The 13,523-nt window shown below is 40.7% G+C and overlaps 1 protein-coding gene across 7 annotated transcripts in view; it reads right to left on the bottom strand.

Annotated features, from left to right (window-relative positions):
• Positions 1–1,635: 1,635 nt before the first annotated feature.
• The window catches only part of S100PB (S100P binding protein), a 44,576-nt gene continuing 32,688 nt past the window's right edge, over positions 1,636–13,523 (bottom strand). For 6 of the 7 annotated variants that reach the window (XM_011763278.2, XM_024796868.2, XM_011763276.3 and 3 more), the window contains 2 exons: positions 7,314–7,401; positions 1,636–4,595 (listed from right to left, as the gene is read on the bottom strand). In XM_011763278.2, the coding sequence (XP_011761580.1) occupies positions 4,481–4,595; positions 7,314–7,401 (203 nt within the window). In that variant the 3' untranslated portion in view covers positions 1,636–4,480. Of the gene's footprint in view, positions 4,596–7,313; positions 7,402–13,121; positions 13,173–13,523 lie in introns of those variants that run through there. The other variant, XM_071096674.1, reaches the window with a different exon arrangement.

Raw genomic sequence — 13,523 nt, forward strand, 5'->3', positions numbered from 1 at the left:
GGGCAGATCACTTGAGGCCAGGAGTTCAAGACCAGCCTGGTCAACGTGGTGAAACCCTGTCTCTACTAAAAATACAAAAATTAACCAGGAGTGTTGGCGCACACCTGTAATTCCAGCTACTCAGGAGGCTGAGACATGAGAACCACTTGAACCCAGGAGGCGGAGGCTGCAGTGAGTCAAGATCGCGCCACTGCACTCCAGCCTGGGCAACACAGCGAGGCGCTTTCTCAAAACAAATAGTTCCTTAGTGATATATTTCAGGACTATCACTTAGACTGCTTTAAAGGTTATCCAAAATATTATATTCCACCCCCTTCTCAATGGGTGCTGGGGAGGGCCAGATTTTCCGTCTATGGCATGTTCCAGTTGTCACAGGGGGAAGACAGGTGGGGAGGAAGGACAAGGCGGGAGCCTGTTCATTTAGGAATTCCACCACTGACCAGCTGATACTTCCTGTGACAAGTGGAATTTTTTTTTTTTTTCCTGACAGGTGCTCTGGCATACAAACCAAGCATACACTAAAATCAGCTTAGGAATAATTGTTTTCTCTTAGAAAAGCAGAATACTAAGAGAAGCAGGGAACTCCACTTTCTAGCTTTAGGTGGTTGGGTTTTTTCTTCCAATAAAAGCTCAAAATAGGCTAATCAGAGAACGACCCCCTTCCTCTTGGAGAAGGTCCATTTCTCCTTTTCCTCTTCACTTTTCCGTAATGTAAAATGAACAAAAGATCCTATCTACACCTGATAGGAACAAAACAGATATGCATAGGTTAAGGAGAGTACCTCAGATTGAGACAAGAATGTCAAGTTGCTGAGTACTTAGCAAACTTATATTGAGTCTTTTGCATGGACTCAATACTATATTTTATCTAGAATTTATAGACAAAACTTATAGCACAGCAGGCCAGACAGCATGGCTAAACATGTTGTTACTTGTTCTGTCAGCATGAACTCAGATTTTTAAAGCACTGGCTAACATAGGTGACAAGTTATTATTACCTTCCCTTTTCTCCTTGCTTCTGGGGGTAAGTCTAAGAAGCTCTGGTTCACGAAAGGGATCTAAGGAACACTATGTCTCCCACATCTACCCACACTTATCCAACCTTCACCCAGTTTTTAGGAGCCGCAGTTTCTTGAGAAACTGGGTTATGAACAACCATCAATTCTGTATCACTGATTCTGGTTTCTTACATCCCCTTCAAAGAGAGAATGCTCTGGGATAGCATGGCTTCTTCCCTAATCAGTGCTAGCTCTGGAGAAGCAGAAATAGGGAGGCCAACCACACAGCCATGGGAAGGAATAAAAGGCAATGCCTGCCTGATCAGGGCTGAGCCATCTTCCCCCTCTGCAAAAACTGAGGCATAATGATATTTCAGGCTCTCCCTATGTCAGGTTCCTGACATGCACCATATGTAGCTGCAAATCCCAATCAATTTCAACATTTCTTAACTGCTAGAACACCTTTCTCAACACTGTAATTTACCTTCAAAAGAATAGGGAGCAAGCACCCTCGCCTTCCCAGTACCACATTCTACTAACTGCCGCCCCCCTCCCCACCCCACTAACCTACCTACGCAAAGGAAGAAGGCAAATAACCCTCCATCGAAGCCTACGACAGACTGCCACAGTACATATGTCACTGACGAAGAACTTTTATTTCTTTTTAATGACATTAAACACAACTGCTACAAGAGAAAAAACATGATAAAGAGGAGGCACCAAACTTCAGTTTCATAATTGAAACTGACAACGCAAGTAAATCAGGGCCTGCATTAGAAACTACAGGTTATTTCAGGCTCCTTACTTATAAGTAAACAATGTAAACAGCATATTTTTACTCTGCTTTGTCAAGACCCCCATGGTGGGAATGTCATCATGGATGAAGAAAGCAGTTAAATGCACATAACACTTACTTAAAAAATAATACAGCAAGAATTCCAACTGCAATATTAGACTTAGAGGCCAACACCAAATATAAGAGATACCCAGCTTTGAAAAGAGATGAAAACTCCAGATTCTACCCACTACCATCTTTAAGGCGAACATGCCAGATAATGAGTTTTCTTTGGCTTTGTTTTTTCTTCTTAAAGAATACCATGTTAACCACTAGAGAACAGCTCTCTCCTCCCCCAGTCCAACAGATTTAATTAAGCTGCTAAAGCTTTGGAAAAACAGAATTATTTGAGCTAAGAGGAAATGTGATTGTCACATTTTCTAGTTAACCTGTCACTCATTTGATTTGGCAAAGGCAGTGCTCCTATTACACATTCAGTCTCAAAACCACATGTACCAGGAAGGTAAGAACATGAGTCTTAGATTTTTGCCTAAGCAAAATCCTGTCCCTTCACTCCTTGGGTTTTCTGTAGGGAACTAGACAGCTGCAATGCTAGCTATTCCAACTACATTTAATTTTAACTATGCTGTGGTCCCAAAGGTGGATGTTTGGCATGTCTCACTCCACCAACCTAATTTAGGGCAGCCTGGAGAAGTGACCGATGTAGTAAATGCCAAGTAGGCTAACTAAAATAATAGATTTCGACAACTGCCTTTGAATAGAACTTCTCCTTTGCATTTTGGCCCCAGAATTTAAACCAAATGTTCAAGGAAAAGCAAATCCTTGACTGGGTAAAAACAGTAAACACTTAGGGACATTCACCCAAATTTATTGTTGGCTTAAATGACCAAGCTTTCCCCAAGTCAGTTTCTAAAGTGGGGTAGGATGTTTAGGATGCGTTACTCACACAGAAAGATGGGATTGATGAAATCACAAAACCAGACAGAGGCTACAGCAACTATGAACAACCTTCACAGAGAATGAACAACAGCACAAATGCCAGACTGCAAAACTTCCCAAAATGATGTCTACAGCTATCTGTAGAGAATAACTGGCCAGGTACGGTGGATCATGCCTGTAATCCCAGCACTTCAGGGGCCGAGGTGGGCGGATAACCTGAGGTCGGGAGTTTGAGACCAGCCTGACCAACATGGAGAAACCCCGTCTCTACTAAAAAATACAAAATTAGCCGGGCATGGTGGCACATGCATGTAATCCCAGCTAAGACAGGAGAATCCCTTGAACCCAGGAGGCGAAGGTTGTGGTGAGTGGAAATCGCGCCATTGCACTCCAGCCTGGGCAACAAAAGTGAAACTCCGTCTCAAAAAAAAGAAAAAAAGAAAAAAGAAAAAGAATAACCAACTTCTAAGATATCCATTAAGACAGATGCAGTCTGTCAACTTTGGTTAGAATACCAAACCTTAAGATCAGGTAATGCTTTTTGTGCATAGGCTTAGTCACAACTATATTACATCCACGTTAGCATCTATGTGAAACTAGGTATCAGGGGCTTGACCAAATGAGATGGTAACATCTAGGGTCTAAAGACACCTCTTGTTAACTAATAATGGAGACAAAAGAGTGCCTTTCCACACTCTTCCACAGAATGGAGGCTCCCTAACTAACACTCATACTTAAAGTTGGGGTCCAGCAAATGAAACTAAATACCAACTGATACCACAATAGCACTAGCCTGCCCTAGAGTCAAGACTCTGGGTGGGCAGCTCTAAAGAGAGCAAGGAGGCCATCGTGAAGAGGCATATCCATGTCTAACAGGTTACAAAAATACTGCCACTAGAATCCTAACGAGCAGAGTGGTCACTGTGGGGTAAAAAGAAAAAGGAAAATCCTTGAAGAAAGGCAAAGGAGACAACCAGTCTCAAAACCACAAGGTATTATAAGTCTTCTGTCAAAGTAAGATGTATAAGATTTGTAAACACTATTGTGCAAAATAAGTTCAATAAAGAATGAAAAAAAACCCGCCCCCAACCAAAAAAAAAAAAAAATCAAGGCAGCTAGTACATACAGAAGGGAGAGGAGAGGATTTACTATTTTAATTTGTCCCTTCAATAGGATTTTTCTCCTGCTCCATCCTACTTATAATGTCCTGGATTGCCAACTTTAAAATACTGACAGGTATTCAGAGGATTCAAATAAAAAAGTAAGAGGGGTTGTTAAAAGTAACTTATATCCATTCACAAGTCATGTAACACTGGCTCACAGCCTGGTAAAGAATCTCTTCCTTATGGGAGACTGAACAATGATTTCTTTGAGGTACCAGAAGTAGACTTTGCCTTTGCAGAGAGGTGGGTCTTTTGCTTGAGCCTGGGTGTTCTGGCTTAATGCTGGCTTTCAGGAGGCAGCTACCTTCAATTTAAATTAAAAAAACAAAAAAACTATACCAACCAAACATTTGCTTACACACAGACACACACACACACACACACACACACACTATCAGGAGGGACTTCACACAAAAAATTCAAGTCAGCAATGGGCATTTCCAAAAGGTGACGAGTTTTTTAAATAAAAATCTGTGAAAAATAAAATTCAAAATCGGCAAAGCACAAAACAGCAAAAGAACATGAAATGCTGCTCCAAGTAGGACCCTGGATAGGGACCTTCGTTGCTGATGGCATGAGACAAATTAACTGTACGAGAAGTCTGGGAGACGCTGGAACCGATGGTGGCTTCGCATGTTCCTGTCAACCCACTGAGTCAGACTGTATCTTTGCAGATGTTTCTGTCGGCGGGCGTAGTTTCTATCAAGAGAGGGAGAGTACAAACAGGAAGGCTATTTCAACTAGAATGGCTATTTGTGCACAAAAAAAAAGGCCAGCACAACAATTTTAAGAAAATCTTTACTTCTGGAAATCAGATATTAATTTTATATTTCAATTCTCGCAATTTTAGAAATTTTATACTATTTTATTTATATGAACACCATACCATAAGTGCTATTTCTTTCCAACTCCCAAAGCCACCTAATTCCCATAGGCAGTATGGTGATATATGCCATATACACAATGTTCTAAGGAAAACTAATGTAGAATAATGTTTAAGTAGGGGAGGAAAAAAAAAACATTTTCTTCCTCCAGAAGAATTTAGGATAGGATCTATATTTCATTGTTTCCATCAGACCTGTACCTCCAGAAGGACCTCATTGTCTGACATAGCTCAAGGTTGCTCAGGACACGGCAGTTAAAATTAGAATAAATTCCCAGAAAGGTAAGTCATCATGTGAGTATCACATTGCAAGTTGAGACTGAAAAATTAACAGCACAGACTCAAAGTAAAGTTTCTTAGTTATGTGCTGGGCTAGGGTTCTGAGCAAGACACTCTAAGATAATCTGATCGCATTTTCGACTCTAAAAGTGCTCCTAATAACAATCTAGGAAACTTTCTGAAGATATGGATTCTAAAATTTAAAAAAAGAAAAAGAAAAAACAAATACAGATATGGATTCTTGGCCTCTCCCTCCTCCCAGACTTAATGACTTAGAATACCTGGAATCAGGATACGAACATCTTTATTTTTAGATATCTCCGCAGGTGATTATGAGTAGTAGCCAGGGTTGAAAATAACTGTAACAGTACCTGACATTTATCTATCCCTATATGCAAGTACTTGCTGAATTCTTTAAATACCTCTCCTCACTTAATACTGTGACAATCCTACTAGTATTTTCATTAAGTCCTTGTATAGGTAAGGAAATTGAACCTCAGGTTAATAACTTACCCAAGGTCATACAGTAAAGTAAGTAGAAGGACCTGGATTTGAATTCACATCTGACTCCAGAATTTATCTAATAACAATTACACTATACTGCCTTTCCTTCTGAGAAATGATATAATTTTGACAACTACAGAGGGAACATGACCGTAAAGGCCCTAAAGCAAGAGGAAGAGTATTAGGAGATGAGGTTGGTGAGCACAGGCCAAAGCATATAGGCTTTTGTAGGGGTTTACGAGAATGGGAAGATGTGAGATGGGAAGCCACTAGGAAATATTGAGCAAATCTGACTGATGCTTTAAAAGAATCTCTTTCTTTGGCTGCTGAGTTGTGACCAGTGCACTGGCAAGGAGAGCATTTAGGAGACTTACAACAATCCAGCTCAAATGATGAGAAATAGTTAGGCTTTGGATATACAGCTGACCCTCCATATCCATGGGTTCTACATCCATGGATTTAACCAACCATGGGTCAAAAATAGTCAAAGAAAAAAAATGGATGCTTCCATCTGTACTGAACATGTACAGACATATTTTCCTTGTCATTATTTCCTAAACAATACAGTATAACAACTATTTGCATAGCATTTATACCGTATTAGTTATCATAAGTAATCTAGAGATGATTTAAAGTATATGGAAGGATGTGCACAGGTTATGCAAACACTATGGCATTTTATATAAGGAATGTGAGCATCTGGGGATTTTGGTATCCAAAGAGGGTCCTGGAATACCAAGGACAACTGTATATGCAGAGCCTATGGGATCTGCTGGTAGACTGAATATGGGGTGAGAGAGAAAAGAGTAAAAGATGATTCCAAGGTTTCTGAGTATCTGAATCAAAGTAACTGAATAAATTTGTACAGCCACACTGCATCAAGAATCCAGAGAACTGTAATACTAAATTTGAGTCTTAAAAAAAAAATTCCAGAAGATTTCAGAACTAGGAAGGTCCTTTGACACCAAGTTGCAAAGCTAGTATTAGAACTCAGGTTTCCTGAATTTCAGTCCAGTTTTTGTTTTGTTTTTTGAGACAGGGTCTTGCCCCGTTGCCCAGGCTGGAGTGCAGTAGCACAATCACTGCTCATCACAGCCTCAAGCTCCTGGGCTTCAAGCAATCCTCCTCTCTCAGGCACTCTCAGGGACTACAGACACATACCACCATGCCCGGTTAAGTTTCTGTATTTTTTGTAGTGATGGGGTCTCACACTGGCCAGGCTGGTCTCGAACTCCTGGGCTCAAGCAATCCTCCTGCCTTGGCCTCCCAAAGTGCTGGAATTACAGGCGTGAGCTACTGTGCTCAGCCTCAGTCCAGTTCTTATTCCATTATACTGCATCACTTTATTCACCCCGCCTCTTGAATTAAGCAATTCCAACCCCTACTCCCTACTATGTTTCTCCTGCAGCCAAATTTCACTCTTTTGTTTTTAGACGGAGTCTCGCTCTGCCACCCAGGCTTGAGTGCAGTGGCACCATCTTGGTTCACTGCAACCTCTGCCACCGGGATTCAAGCAATTGTCCTGCCTCAGCCTCCTAAGTAGCTGGGACTACAGACACTCGCCACCACGCCCGGGTAATTTTTGTATTTTTGGTAGATATGGGGTTTCGCCATGTTGGCCAGGCTGGTCTCAAACTCCTGACCTCAAGTGACCCACCCACCTTGGCCATCCAAAGTGCTAGGATTACAGACGTGAGCCACCGTGCCCAGCCATTCTACCCTTTTCCATCTTCTTCTAATCACCCACTCACCGCGTGGTGAGGTCCGAAGGATGCTGCCATTTTGAGTGCTGCATATGATGAACTTGATCCATCAAGGCACAAAGCTCCCCGGAGATACCTGTGATACAGAGGGATCAGTGGTTAGGAAACAGCTGAGTGAACTACTACGTCAGCCAACATCAAAGTATGTGCTTTCAGGGAAAGAGAAAAAAGGCACTGTTCTCAACAATATATACTTATGATTATCACAAGCAGTGAGCACAGAAACTATAAACCAGAATGGGGAGATTGCTCTTGGAGGGTGAAGGTGAAGCAAGAATGGCAGCCACCATTCATTCATTCAACACTTAGCTCCTACAATATACAGGGAACTTTACTTGTCCCTAGGAATATGGCAGTGAACAAGACACTGCCTCAATGAAGTTTATAGAGGAGACAGATGATTCCAAAGTGGTGTGATAAATGCAGTGATAGAAATACAGACTGCTATAGAGACTGGGGGGTAGGGGTTAGGGAAAGCCCCCTCCAAGGGGAGTAACTATAACAGGGATCTAAAGGATGTATAAAATTAGTGAGGCAAAGAGGGGTAGGAGGTTAGATGTCTAAGAGGTAAGTTAATACAAAGCCCCAGAGACAAAAGACAGTAAATACATTCAAGAAACAAGAGGAGTTTAGAACAGATGGAGGTGGGCGCTCTTTGCTAACAAGAAAAATTGCTAGATGCAATTTCTCAAACACCTGGGATCCTGGCAATGTACTAGACACTTTACATATTATCTTACTTAATTCTAAAAAAAATCTTATATGGAGATAGCTGTTATTAATATCATTTCAAAGATGGGAAACTATGGCTCAGGGAGGTGAACTTGCCTGAAATTCTTTTTTTTTTTTTTTTTTTTTTTTTTGAGAGAGTCTTGCTCTGTCGTCCAGGCTGGAGTGCAATGGCATGATTTCAGTTCACCACAACCTCTGCCTCCGGTTCAAGTGATTCTCCTACCTCAGCCTCCTGGGTAGCTGGGACTACAGGTGCCTGCCACCATGCCCAGCTAATTTTTGTATTTTTAGTAGAGATGGGGTTTCACCATGTTGGCCAGGCTGGTCTCCAACTCCTGACCTCAAATGATCCACCCACCACGGCCTCCCAAAGTACTGGGATTACAGGCGTGAGCCACCATGCGCGGCCCTGAAATTCTTGATGACCCAGGATTCAACTAGCTCCTGTGTGACTCCATGTCCTTGCCACTATGCAATAATGCTAATTTTGCACTCAACCGTTGAGACTTAGGCTAAAACTCAATAGAAGCAGAAATAAAACACTAGTTAGGAAACAATTTCCCTAGATCAGTGGTTCGCAAATTTTAACATACATTATAACCAACTGGAGGTATTATAAAACAGATTGCTGGGCCTAGCCTACAGACTTTCTGATTATACATAATCAGAAAACTGGAGATCTGGGTAGGGCCTGAGAATTCGTATTTCAAGCAAATTCCCAAGTGATGCTGATGATGGTGGTCTGAGAACCACATTTTTTTTTTTTTTTTTTTTTGCGGGGGTGGTGGCGGGTAGGAGATGGAGTCTCACTCTGTCACCCAGACTGGAGTGCAGTGGTGTGATCTCGGCTCACTGCAACCTCCTCCTCCCAGGTTCAAGTGATTCTCCTGCCTCAGCCTCTAAGTAGCTGGGATTACAGGAGCCTGCCACCACGCCTGGCTAATTTTTATATTTTTAGTAGAGACAGGATTTCACCATGTTGGCCAGGCTGTTCTTGAACTCCTGACCTCAAGTGATCCACTGCCTTGGCCTCCCAAAGTGCTGGGATCACAGGCGTGAGTCACTAAGTGTGGCTGAGAACCACACTTTGAAAATCAAAGCCTTAGACAGTGGAGACTTTTCAGCTAGTTTACATGTTTTTCATTACCTTATCTACTGTGCTTTCGGGAATCAAGAGCAGTCTCAGTAGGCTATAGACTCATATTTTCAAGTTCTAGTAAAAGTAATGTAACTTTTAGGATAAATATAATTTATCCGAAGCCTCAAAAAGTAAAGCTTTGTAGAAAAAGTATACTATATACTTTGGAGTTAGGCTGAGTTGAGTTAAAATTCCAATCCATCAATTAGCTCTGTGACCCTGGGCAAATTATTTCACTTCTTCAGGGCTCACTACTCATCTATGAAAAGCAGATAATACAATTTAGCTTGAAGCTGAGTTTTAGGAATATTGTACATAAAAGACCTTGCACACTGCTATGGCACACAGCATGTGTGCAGTGAATGCTAGCTATTATGATGTTAGCGCCTCAGGCCTATGTTAGCTTGCAAAGTCTCTGCAAATCCTGTGAAATTTTAAGGAAAAACTTTTATTAAATGGATCCATCCACACACAAACTATGACATTTTATGGCACTCAAATATTTTTCTAACCATAACACTTTTTAGGAAAAATTTATAGATTTCATTAAGTTTCTCTACTGTTAAAAAAAGCACAACCAAATGAAAGATAACTGACAAAATGAAAAATGTATTTGAAACATACTTGGCAAGTTTAATGTCCTTTATCTACAGTCTCTTTATTTAAAAAAAAAAAGGTCAAGGGCATGAATATACAACTCGCAAATGATCAATAAACATGACAAAAACAATGTTCAATCTCACTCATATGGAAAGAAAAGGCATTACTGTCACTCCTTGAGAAGGAAATATAAATCAGAAATGAGTTTCCTCGTGAAGGGAAGTAACTCTTGATTAGAAAATTCCTTACTTGCTGGATTTGTAAAGCTAAAATGAAAGGTCTCAATTCAAATTGCCTTTCCAATACCCCACTTTCACCTTGCTAGCACTCCACTCCCTGTGGTCACCCAAAAAGGACATTTCAATGGGAGGCAGGGGAGGGGAGAATCAGCTTTATAAAAATTTCAAGATACATTTTCCCTACAAAAGCTTCACAAAGGAGGACTAGCAATATATAGAAATTCTGTGTCCATCAAAATGGAACCACAAGATTATCTATAGAACATGTCCTTCAGCTCACTCATCTCTTATCACCTGCATTTTAGAAAGTTAATCTGGCAATGGAAACTAAAGATAATAAATCTCCTACAAACATATCTATTTACATTAAATGATGAGAAGAATAGCCAGTTAGGCCAAAGGGGCCTAATATTCAGATATTTAACTTCTAGGAGTCAAATCCAGCAGCAGCAATTTATATAACACTATATATCGGCCTGTTTACATAAATAAATAAAGGCACTGTCCTAAGTGCTAGTTTATATATATCAACTCATTTATTCTTTACAACAATCCTCTAAGGTATTTTCCCCATTTTACAGACAAAAGTATATAAAACTGTAAAGAAACTGAGGCACAGAAAAGTTAACTAATTTGCCCAAGGTCACATATCTAGTGACAAAGCCAGAATTCCAACAATATAAAACTATCACAGGACTGACTTTCCTTAAAAAATTTTCTGGGATCGGCCGGGCGCGGTGGCTCAAGCCTGTAATCCCAGCACTTTGGGAGGCTGAGACGGGCGGATCACGAGGTCAGGTGATCGAGACCATCCTGGCTAACACAGTGAAACCCCGTCTCTACTAAAAATACAAAAAACTAGCCGGGCGAGGTGGCGGGCACCTGTAGTCCCAGCTACTCGGGAGGCTGAGGCAGGAGAATGGCGTAAACCCGAGAGGCAGAGCTTGCAGTGAGCTGATAATCCGGCCACTGCACTCCAGCCCCAGCGGCAGAGCGAGACTCTGTCTCAAAAAAAAAAAAAAAAAAAAAAAAAAAAAAATTTTCTGGGATCAACATTTCATAGTTGAGATTAGAAAGTAAAAATCATATAGCCATATATCTAAGGGCCTAATAATCAGATCTCAGCTTATGTACCAAAAAATTTTAATTTTCCTTAGCACTAGTAACTAACTTATTGTTAGACTAGTCTAACCCTTATTATTAGTAAGACTTAATGATCTAGAGATAATGGGAGCTAACATTTATCAAGTACTTCTTACATGCTAGGCACTTTGCTAACTGCTTTGCATGTATCCTATAATTTAATTCTAACAGTCACAGATGGTAAACTATATAACCTCCATTTTATTCACAAGTAAACTGAAGCTTATAAAAAAATACTCTTTCCCAGCACTTTGGGAGGCCAAGGCAGGCGGATGGCTTGAGCCCAGGAGTTCAAGACCAGCCTGGGCAACATGGTGAAATCCCGTCTCTACAAAAGTACCCGGGTGTGGTAGTACACACCTGTAGTCCCATCTACTCCAGGGGGCTGAGGTGGGAGGATCTACCTGAGCCCAAGAGGTGGAGGCTGCAGTGAGCCATGATCATACCACTGTAACCTGGGTGACAGAGCAAGACACTGTCTCAAAAAAACAAAACAAAACAAAAAAAAAAACAAAAAAAAAACAAAACTCATCTATCATGTAGTAAATCAGAAAAGCCAGGATTCAAACCCAGGTGGGGCTAATAATCCAAAAGCCTCATTTTAGCTTATAGTTTCAACCTCATCTTCCTCCAAATTTAGAGATGCTAACAAGAATGGGAACATTTGAATTTTCTCTTCTCTTCATAGTCTCTAACAGATGGACTTTCTTGGACCAACAATCAGTACCATGGTTTTATTTTAAGTTGTGGCTAAAAGGTGGTAAAGACTGTCCTTTGTTTTGTGACTATGAATGAAATAAAGAAGGGAAAAACCCCCAATATTTCAGGAATGAAGTCAACAATTCATCTAAATCTTAATCTATAAATATGAAGGTGACTGGTTTTGGGGAAACATCCAGTTTAATAACTGTTCTTAATAAGTTTAAAGTGAATCAATTTTTATATCATAATGGAGGAGGATGGATAATGCTGAGTACCTGCTATGCCAATTCTGACAGGTTTTATAGGACATAACACTTTTTACCACCCACATGACTCTAACTCAATCAAGTGTGGCACATGACCAAAGAACAGAGACTCTCTCAGCTGGCCAATGACCTAATGACCTAGAAGGCTGCCTGGTACCAGCAGGTCATTAAGTAAACCAATCAAATACTCTCCTTTGAAATATTAATGTGAGCTTTAGTAATGAGAACAATAGAGAGAACAGCACATTCGCAGGGCTCTAAGAAGGAAAAACAGTTACTTGAGATAGCTAAATAGCAGCAAAAGTACTGGTCACAGAAACAGATTAGATTAGGGAAAATCCCAATAGGGAACAGAGGCACACATTTCTTTTTTCTTTCTTTCTTTTTTTGAGATGGAGTTTCACTCTTTAGCCCAGGCTGGAGTGCAGTGGCTCAATACTGGCTCACTGCAACCTCCGCCTTCCAGTTTCAAGCGATTTTCCTGCCTCAGCCTCCCGAGTAGTTGGGATTACAGGTGCCCACCACCATGCCCGGCTGATTTTTGTATTTTTAGTAGAGATGGGGTTTCACCATCTTGGCGAGGCTGGTCTCGAACTCCTGACCTCATGATCCGCCCGCCTGGGCCTCCCAAAGCGCTGGGATTACAGGTATGAGCTGTCCCACCTGGTCAGAGGCACACATTTCTGATGGAGCGTGTAATTCAGCTCTATGGTTAAATCTTTTCACTACGAGGCCTGGTGAAAAGAGTCTCATCTAATTATCTTTTCCTGTAAATCCTTAAGCTCCGTTACTTAAAGGCAATCATAATGTCTCTATTCCATGCAATGTAAAGTACTTAATACAGGGGAGGGAATGGAGAGAGAAGGAAAGAAAAAATGTGCTACAGGGGACATGGGCTACTGCTTTTATAAATAGATTAATAAAATATAAATGAAAAGAAAAAAATAAGTAGAAGGCAAGAATGCAAATGTGTCACCTCTAGGTCAACAAAACTGCGATGATCTAGTAGAAATCTTGACTGATTTTCCTTTCAGGCAAGGCAAAAAGTAAAAGAAACAGGAGTTATTATATAACTCATTTATGAAGTGATACAGGGGATATGAATGATATATGAATGTCTTCAACAGTCCTGGGAAATTCAGAATCACAATTTATATAACCATTGCTGTTTATGATCTTCAATAAAAACCAAAGCAGATATTTCCACTTTTAGCTAAGATGAATGGGGGACTTAACCTCTCATTATAAGCTACTAGAAACTAGGCAAAATATATCAAACAAGCGCTTTCAGGACTACTGAGAATTGCGATCCCTGAGGGAAGAGAAACAACTGACGTGAGCCTTGAAACTTCTTATAAGTCTATAATTTTTCAAAATA

Source organism: Macaca nemestrina, chromosome 1 (assembly GCF_043159975.1).
Source record: "Macaca nemestrina isolate mMacNem1 chromosome 1, mMacNem.hap1, whole genome shotgun sequence".
NCBI classification, from domain to species: Eukaryota; Metazoa; Chordata; class Mammalia; order Primates; family Cercopithecidae; genus Macaca; species Macaca nemestrina.